This window comes from Myxocyprinus asiaticus, chromosome 13 (genome assembly GCF_019703515.2).
Source record: "Myxocyprinus asiaticus isolate MX2 ecotype Aquarium Trade chromosome 13, UBuf_Myxa_2, whole genome shotgun sequence".
In the NCBI taxonomy this organism is placed as follows: Eukaryota; Metazoa; Chordata; class Actinopteri; order Cypriniformes; family Catostomidae; genus Myxocyprinus; species Myxocyprinus asiaticus.
The window spans coordinates 9,283,309-9,293,364 of NC_059356.1; the positions used below are offsets into that span (position 1 = coordinate 9,283,309).

At 36.9% G+C, this 10,056-nt stretch overlaps 1 protein-coding gene across 3 annotated transcripts; it reads right to left on the reverse strand.

Moving 5' to 3' along the window:
- Positions 1 to 2,286: 2,286 nt before the first annotated feature.
- Positions 2,287 to 9,804, reverse strand: aimp2 (aminoacyl tRNA synthetase complex interacting multifunctional protein 2). Of its 3 annotated transcripts, none has more exons than XM_051715156.1 (4): positions 9,661 to 9,804; positions 8,398 to 8,604; positions 6,131 to 6,365; positions 2,287 to 3,864 (listed from the first exon to the last, which is right to left on the reverse strand). In XM_051715156.1, exons 1-4 carry the CDS (start codon positions 9,673 to 9,675, stop codon positions 3,476 to 3,478), a joined length of 846 nt encoding a protein of 281 aa, XP_051571116.1. In that variant the 5' UTR covers positions 9,676 to 9,804; the 3' UTR covers positions 2,287 to 3,475. The 3 variants fall into 3 exon arrangements, with proteins under 3 accessions (XP_051571116.1, XP_051571114.1, XP_051571115.1); XM_051715154.1 differs by having other exon boundaries at positions 9,553 to 9,802; XM_051715155.1 differs by lacking the exon at positions 9,661 to 9,804 and adding an exon at positions 9,102 to 9,246.
- Between the last annotated feature and the right edge of the window lie 252 nt (positions 9,805 to 10,056).

Genomic DNA, 10,056 nt, shown 5'->3' on the forward strand with positions numbered 1-10,056 from the left:
TCTACACCACAGGTTAATATATGTAGGAGTACATATACAACACAAAACAAGCCTTGTTTAACTTATCCTTTTTTTTCTCCCCTTTTTCTCCCCAATTTGGAAGTCCTTGTGGTGGCGGAGGATGAATCTCAGTTGCCTCCGCGTCTGTGACTGTCAATCCACGCATCTTATCACATGGCTTGTTGAGCGCGTTACCGCGGAGACATAGCGCGTGTGGAGGCTTCGCGTTATTCTCCGCGGCATCCACACACAACTCACTATGCGCCCCACCAAGAGCAAACCACATTATAGCGACCAAGAGGTGGTTACCCCATGTGACTACCCTCCCTAGTAACTGGGCGAATCTGGTTGCTTAGGAGACCTGGCTGGAGTCACTCAGCACACCCTGGATTCGAACTCGCGACTCCAGTGGTGGCAGTCAGCGACAATTCTCGCTGAGCTACCCAGGCCCCCCGTCCCTCCTTTTCTTTAAAAAAATAAAATAAATAAAAAATAAAAAAATAAAATAAATAAAATCGAGGTTACAGTGGGGCACTTACAATGGAAGTGAATGGGGACCAATCCATAAATGTTAAAATACTCACCATTTCAAAAGTATAGCCACAAGACAATATGCGTGATAACATGATTTTAGTGAGATAAAATTGCTTACTAACCTTTTCTGTGTAAAGGTATTGCCAATTTTACAACTTTGTTGCCATACCGATGTAATGTCAACAAATCCTAAAAGGACTGTAAAAATGACAATTTAACAACTTTACAGCTCAAATAACACGAGTTTTAATAGAAGAATTAATGTAAGTGCTTTTATAAAATTATAAGCTACACATTTCTGCCTTTAAACCCTCCAAAAATTGGCCCCATTAATTTCCATAGTAAGTGCCTCACTGTAACACAGATTTATTTTTATTTTTTTAAAGAAAAGGACGGTCGAGTCTAAATAAATTTTTGTGGTAATCTACATTATGCAACAAATGCTGTCGATTGAGCTTAACTTGCATTGAACCAGGAATATAATCCTTTATTATTGCTCATAGGGACTAGTGAAATGTTGGTAATTTTAATGGTAATAGAATGTAAAAATGCTACATTAAAAAAAAAACATGAATTAGTTTAACGGGTAGTTACTTTAACATATACAGTAAAAAAGATTTAACAATTTTACAATAAAATATTGTAATTCTTTAGGTGCATTTTTAGTTTTTTTTAGATATAAAATGTATGATTTTATCATGTAATAATCTGTAAAACGTATATTGTTTAACAAGAGAATGCATGTACTTTTTACTGTAAACTATTGTTAAAATTAAATCTGGCGTTCCCAGATGTCCCTCCGTGACCTATCACATTTCATTATGTTTTATGGGATTAGTTTTATTTCTTATTTTTAATATTAGCTGTGTACAATGGGGTTTTCTGTGTTGTTTAGTTAATGTTTATTGCATTATTTTAGTGCCACATGTGTTACCCTGATAGTGTTGTGTTTTAAGAAACGTGTTTCTACATGTTTATTGGTTATTGCTCCTCTCTTGATGAGTGTTACGTCATTATGTGGCCTTTTGTAGTTACTACGGTGATTAACAATATGTTTGAAAGTAAAAAGCAGACATTTATTGTTCCAGAAGGTTAGTATATTTATATATAAATGATATAAACAGTAGTGAACCGTAAAATATATAAGCATCAAATTACATCACGTAAGGCCTGAAACATGGCCACTGCATTTTACTAGTAAATTTAACTGATTTTATTTGTATTTATTTTTTTACAGCAGGGCAAGAGATTTAAATAAACCTCTAACCATCCTGCCTTGTGTGTTCTACCAAATCATGTGGCTTTTTGCGCTTCCCATTTTTACAAAAGGGCAAAAAAATCCCAGAGACTTGCATTGAAAGAGACTTCGGCCATATCAAGAGACCAGAATAACTTGAGGATTTACTGTTCTTAATAAATCAAGTTACAGCCTGTTTGGCTTATTTTCCTTTTTGAAAAAGGAATACCATTACTGGTATGCAAAATTAAAAATATAATTTTGCAACCCTTCATCTAATACAGACAGTTGGGCTGCACAATTAATCGAATAACTAATTGAACTTAGATACAGCTGCCACAATGAACTAGCAGTCTGTGTATATTTACTCATCTTGCATGAAAAACTTCTATTTAACGTGTTTTTGCAGCAATAAAGTCATTCAGACACAGTTCTCAGATTATTTTTGATGGAAAACCAACACATATGACACAGATTACGGCCAAACTGTATATGAAAAACTATCAGCCAGTAAATGTTTGACCAGATGTGAAAACATTTATTAGGTTTTAAGAAAATGACACTACAAAGTATCACCTCACATACTAGTAGGTCCTTGGGTTCACATGTCAAACGCCTCATGTAACAAACAATATAATAATGTGATAGCAACCCAACACACATCTTCTAGTATAACTTTGTATTAGGCACAAGGCGGGAGGGAGTTGCGTTTACAGTATCATCATTACCCTCAAAATTTATCCCAAATGCATATCTCTCTGAGTGTTTACAGCTTGACCCTGGACTGGAACCAGTTTCAGATCGACTCCAGTTAAAGGTACAGTACACCCAAAAATGAAAATCCTGTTTAATCTTACTCACCCTCATGTTGTTCCAAACCCATATGAGTTTTCTTTTTTTCGTGGAACACAAAAGGAATTGTAATCTCCATGTAGTTTCAATGGTGACTGTTTTTATTTTGAAGCTTTCAAGCTACAAATATTTTGAAAAAGCCTCATAAAAGTAGTTTGTATAAGCGTGCTATGTTCCAAGTCTTCTGGAGCCAAACAATAGTTTAGTGTGCAGAGATTTAACTCCTTATTCATTGAAAATCTTGACATCCTTCCTAGCTCTCCTTCGTGAGAGTTCATGAGAAGTTGCGTTGTCTGATTCATAGTTCTTTTGAGTTGAATCAATTGATTCAGTTTAAAAAACTGATTCAAAATGACTGCTTCAGTTCTCAAGTTTAACTCGGTGACTCAGTGCACTTACATTTTGGTCTATTCATCACACAAAGCTATCATATGGCTTCAAAAACTTTTGAATATAGCACACAAGTCGAACGGACCCCTATCATGATGCTTTTGTTTCGTTCTTAAAGTCTGAAAGCTTCAGTCCCCATTCAATGTAATGACATGGAAAAGAGCAACCACAAAAAGTATTCGCTTGATTCCACTGATTGTTTGAAACAACATAAGGGGGAGCAAATTATGACAGATTTTTCATTTTTGGGTGAACTATTCCTGTAAAACATCAAAATGACATCATCGTACTAACCGGAACACCTAGAACAGACAGGATTCTGGGAAGAAACAGTTTTTGTCCTTCCGAATCGAATCCTAGGTGTCTGTTTACATTTGGTCAATGGTGATGTCACAACAATGTTCTACCCTTTTCATGACATGACTTCCTGGAGCACAACCTGCACTGATCTCAGAGCTCTGGTCACTGCAGTAATGCAGACACGCAGTCGAAATGGCCCAGGTTCTGGCAGGACTTGAGCCAGCGCTGTACGTTGGCAGGTGCAGAGGTGCTCTGGCCGGCTCGCAGAACGCAACAGGCACACACAATGTCGGCAAGTGAGAACTCCTGACCTAGAAGCCATGGCGAATGACCCAGAGCCCCGTTTAGTGACCTCAGCACGGCTGCTCGCTCCTTATTGCCCCCCTCAGCCAGCTGGAAGACTGCCGTATCGATCCAGCAGTCCATTTGAGTGACGGCGATGGGGTCTTGTGGTTCAGCGGCCAAAAGACGGTAGAGGAAGCGAGCGATGTTGGCCTCGCCCTCAATGGGACACATTTTCTCTGTGTTGAACTTCATCTGCAGTTTTGACACTGAACGGAGACAGATGGCACAATGATTAACATGTTGGCTCAGCTAGAAACAACTGTGGCTACTCTGACTTCCAGGGCTCTCACATTTTTTTGACTAATCAATTTCCATGACCTTTGTATTCAATCTAGTGCTTACTAAATGATTTTTAAATATAAATTTAAGTCAGGCTGATTTGCTAATGCAGGGGTTTTCAAACTTGTTGATGCTAAATCCCATCGCGAGGGACCCCCTTTCTGATATATAGAAATACCACGAGGCAGCTTTATGTTTTCATGTATAAAGCAAGCTTTATACTATTAATAAAGGTGTTGCTTGAAAAATTAAGTAATTCGCTTTTATATTGTGCCTGTACAAATGGCAAAAGAAAATATAAGTTGAAAGTGCATCTTTTTTCCACCCCTTTTGACCAATGAAGTTCCATGATTTTCCCATGAATTTACATATTCTTTCCAGTTTGTGCATTTCAATTTCATAAAATTCCATCAAATTAAACTGTGTAATTTTAAACTAAATTAAAACTTAAAATATGTATTTTTTATTTAGTTAAAGATTACTCAATTTGATGGAATTGTGTTATGAAACTGAAAAGCACAAATCTTAATCTAATTATTTTTTTGAGTGTAGAAAGAAGAATGAAACTAATAATTCAGTCAATTTTATTTTTTCTTTCTCTGAAACACTTGTATGTGGGCCCTGTACACCAGTATGAAAAGACCTGTGCTAATGAATCACTCAGACTGATTTGTGAACCAGTTTGACCAAATCTAATAAGAACTGACTCAAAAGAATGAATCACTCACAAATCACTATGGCTTTGGAGCAATTTACTTTCCATAAACTCTACACAAGAGAAATACCTACCTGATATTTTAGAGCAGAGCCCAACCAGAAAAATGTACATTCACTATAGAATTTCCATGACTTTTCTAGGACTGGAAAACACAATTTAAAAATGTCCTGATATTTACTTGTTTTCCATGGTAGGACCCCTGAACTACATCACTAGGAGCACTATAGAGCTCCATGGGTTGTGGTTGGAATGTTGATTTATTTGTTTTTAAACATATATAATTCATGAAGACAGCAATGGTTTCTCTTTTTCGGTGTAAAAATACATTTTCCTATCCCAGCTTAATACAGAGACAAAAATAAGTAAGCCATATATAGGTTAATTTTGTAAACACGGTGCCTCAGTGGCATTATGAAAATTCCTCTGTTTGTTATGAGTGGACCCATCCATACTGACACGATAACATTGACTCAGCCAATGGCGTGAGTTGGGGGCGAGACTACCTGTTTGTTCCATCAACAGAGGGGAGTATCCAGAAAGCTGTTTGAAAACAAACGTTTATTTTTGCAATTCCGTTCGGTAGTGCAGAAACTAGACACTTCAGCTTTAAAGGAATAGTTCACCCCAAAATGAAAATTCTCTTATCATTTACTCACCCTCATGCCATCCCAGATGTGTATGACTTTCTTTCTTCTGCTGAACACAAATTAAGATTTTAAGAACCAAATCTCAGCTCTGTAGGCCCATACAATGCAAAAGAATGGTGACCAGAAATTTGAAGCTCCAAAAATTACAAAAGCAGCATAAAGGTATAGTAAAAAAGGAAAACATTGATCTGTTCCTCACCCACACCTATCATATTACCTCAGAAGACATGGATTAAACCACTGAAGTCTTTTTTACTTTTATGATGCCTTTATGTGATTTTTGGAGCTTCAATGTTCTGATCAACATCCCTTTCATTGTATGGACCTACAGAGCTGAAATATTCTTCTAAAAATTATAATTTGTGTTCTGCAGAAGAAAGAAAGTCATACACATCTGGGATGGCATGAGGTTGAGTAAATGATGAGAGAATTTTCAGTTTCGGGTGAACTATCCCTTTAAGTGGCCAACCCAATACCAAACCTGTAAAGTGTATGTAATGTAGTCTGGGTTGTATTGTCTTTCATGTTCATAGTTTGTTCATGGTTTTAAGGATGAGGGCTTGTCATACAAACTCTTCATGTTGGCATCTGTCTTATTTGGCTAGCTTCTATCAAGTGACAGATGAATTTGCATAAAAATACAGTAGAGTTTGATTGGACGTGCATGCTTTGAGGCCAATAACAAAAGGTATGGGAAGTGTTTTCTCCTCCCTTTTTAAGAGTTGCTGAGCCAATTTATTTTGCAGTCCTGACTCCTAACTATTAATGCTTTATTATTAACTCAGCATTATAAACAGCTTGCTTTCTTGTGTTAATGCTCTTTCTCACCATCTTTCCATATGAGGGTGAAGCCGAGCTGGAAGCGATGGCGAGCGTAGCTGTCTATGTGCCGCGGGCCCAGGCAGGTCAGCAGCGGAGGGGGTACGGCGGTCAAGGAGGAGTGGATGTGTACAGTGGACAGCACCTTGTACCGCTGGCACAGCAGTCCATGAAGGACCAGCAGAGACAGAGGAGGACTGGCGGGGTTGGCGTTTACCACAATGTCCCTCAATGCACCCAGGTCCTGGAGGGACAACAAGACACAAATTTCAGCAAGACTGATTAGTGAGCACAGTGCGGCTGCTAAAACAGAAACAACATTTAGAGAATGCTGGTTTACTTCATTACACTGCAAACTTGATTAACTGGATACACACAATAAGACTGTTTTAGTCGTTAATAATGGAAGAGATTTGAAAAGGGTGGAAACCAACTAACCAACTCAAGAAGAACTTTTAAAGGAATAATTCAGCAAAAAATTACAATTCTGTCATTTATTCACCTTCATGTCATTCCAAACAGCTTTTTTTCCTTACACGTATGATGCTTTTCTGTCCAAGCTGCTCTTTTCCATTTAGTAAAAGTGAATGGGTACTGGGGATGTGAAACTCCAAAAATGACAAAAAGCACCATAAAAGTAGTCTTAAGTCAATTAAACACTTTAAGCAGTTATTTGCTGAAAATTTCCCTCTCCCGCAGCAGCTTTCAAATATAATTTCTACATGTGCACATTCAAACTTAGCACCTCAAGAGGGGTCACACCAGGTTTGACATGAATGATGATCAGTGACGAGACTCGCAGGAACCAATGCCATTTGCCGTCACTGATGTATAGCCGTTGACAAATAAGCTTGTCCGAGATGATAAAAATAAGATATCTTTTAAAAATCTAGTTTAAAACATATGTATAAAGAACGTAGAAATATAATATTGTGCCCATGTTGGTTTCATACTTAAAAAAATTAATTAAAAACATACTTAATGACTTAAATATTAAACAATGTCTAGTGGTGTAACCATCAAGTTAAAGGTATTAAAAAACTTTGCATATAGAATCAATACACATTCACAACTTAATTTCAAAAGAGTTTTCTAACATATTTCTCAAGATGTAAAATATATATATATATATATATATATATATATATATATATATATATATATATATATATATATATATTTAATGCCATTTTTGAATCACGCACATCAATACATTTTCTTAGGGTTACTCCATTTGACCTGAACAATTTTTTTATTAGATTTTTTTCACACATGTAGTAAGAATGTAAAGATGTCTATTTATGTCACATGACAACAGAATGTATAATAAAAAAAGAATTCTCACTGTATTTTAAGAAATAATAAAATATTAATTTCAAACTAAATGCCAAAATTTCTTTTTTCAAGAATTTCAGAATTGTTTCATATTTATTTTAAAAACTTGTACATTAACCCCCATAAAACAGCTAAATGACTTTGAACTCTTTGAAACTTTGAAAACATGTTCATCATAGATGAGGGGTTAATTCAAGTAATTGTTGTGAATAGAATTTTTTCTAATGTGTTCTTTAATAACTTAAAGTAACAGTTCACGCAAAAATGAAATTCTCTCATCATTTACTCACCCTCATGTCATCCCAGATGTGTATGACTTTCTTCAGCAGAACACAAATTAAGATCTTTATTAGAATATTTCAGCTCTGTAGGTCCATACAATGCAAGTGAATGGTGACCAGACTTCTGTGGCTCCAAAAATCAAATAAAGGCAGCATAAAAGTAATCCATAAGACTCCAGTGGTTTAATCCATGTCTTCAGAAGTGATATGATAGTTGTGGGTGAGAAACAGATATTTAAGTCTTTTTTTACCATAAATCCTCACTTTAACTTTCAGATGTGAAAGTGAAACTAAAAAGGAATCACTTGTGACTTTCAGATGTAAAAGTGAAAGTGGAGATTTAGAGTAAAAAAGGACTTCAATATTGATCTGTTTCTCACCCACACCTATCATATCACTTCTGAAGACATGGAATTTAACCACTGGAGTTGTATGGATTACTTTTATGCTGCCTTTATGTATTTGTTTGGAGCTTCAAAGTTCTGGTCACCATCCACTTCATAAATGGACCTAAAGAGCTGAAATATTCTTCTAAAAATCTTCATCTGTGTTCAGCAGAAGAAAGTAAGTCATACACATCTGGGCTGGCATGAGGGTTAGTGAGAGAATTTAAATTTTTAGGTGAATTTTCCTTCAGGTCGTGTAATGATCAGGACTCACCTTGCCCAATAGGGAGTCCAGATCTGCTGTGTCTTTAAACACAGATGCAGATGGTCCATGTGAGAGTGTTGTGGCGTCCAGGTCTGCATCAGGAGTGGTCACTGTCTTTGAGATGCCATCAACAGTTGCCTTTAGTTCATGCAGTCTTTTCAAGATCTCGTCCTGACGAGCTTCCAGAGCTTTTATAGCCGGATCCACTTCCCCATTCTGAAAGATACACAATAGATGAGATTGCTAATATCTGACTGCATGGCTTCCCTCCCAGACCAATCTGTGAACCAGTTCGACCGATTCGTTAAATACAATTGACTTAATGATTCACTCACAATTCAGTCAAGTTTTATTCTACATCTAGCATGATACATTTGAGAGTAGAGCATAACTAGAAAATGTCTACTTAATATAGAAATTTCCAAGACTTTTAAGATTCTGTTAATTTGCATGACTTTTCAAGGCCAGGTAAATAATGTTTTAAGATTCTGTCAATTTGCATGACTTTTCAAGGCAAGGAAAATAATGTTTTAAGATTCTGTCAATTTGCATGACTTTTCAAGGCAAGGAAAATAATGTTTTAAGATTCTGTCAATTTGCATGACTTTTCAAGGCCAGGAAAATAATGTTTTAAGATTCCCTGATATTTCCAAGTTTGCAAAGACTGTGGGAAGCATGAAAACAACATTAGGCTATTAGACAGCTCAATTTACCATGTCTTCATCATCCTTCCGAGTATGATCCATCCCCTTCAAGATGTTCAAAAAAAGATTTTACCAATTCTCTGTAAAAACCCGAAGCTATTGTGTTGCTTCTCTGAGAACAACCAGCTTTCTGAAATAAAAAACTGCAGTGGAAGAACTGGAAGTTTAGTTCCAGGAAATCAAAAACACCAGGGCCAGCCTCTCATTCCACAGCACAAAAGCATGTTTTTTAGATATGCAGCTGTCAATCGTGCCAGACCTGTGTGTGTGTGTCTGTCTGTCTGTCTGTCTGACTGACTGACTGACTGTTGCATCAGACACACTGGTACTGAAGCAGTGCTGTCATCGCTTATGTTCCGCTTGTGTGCTTGGGTATCTTACGCACTCTTGGTTTTAATGTTAATATATGTGGGGTTTGAATGCATTTGTTTGAGAATAAATGGATCAGTAATGTGATTACCTGGAGCGCGTGCTCGCTGCAGCTCATTCCCTGCGCGTGGATATTCGGTAACTTGTACATGCACGTTGGCAAATCAATCTTTATGTCACCGGGACTGACGGGCTTTACCTGGTACATGGGCATGATGACTAAAAGCACGGAATCCGGAGATATGTTTGTTGTTGACGGGGTTTGTCGATTTCTCGACAGTCCATCTAGCAGCCGGCTAAAAGGAGCTGAGTGATGAAGAGAGGCCGTCGTACGTAATTTCCGTACGTGAGCACGCACAGTGACGTCAGATTTTGACGCTGACCCACATGTGCTTGTTTTATAGTTGGTGGAATTGACATAATAATGATTTATTTCAATGACCATGGAGGGATAGATAAAGATAAATCTGATCATTTACAATTGTTAATATTAATGGGGAAGTTTCGTATTCACAGAATGGTGTTTAGCTTTGGTTTAAACATCTCCAATCGTGATTCGGGGCTTCTAAACATAATTAGTGTTGTTACCGAGCTT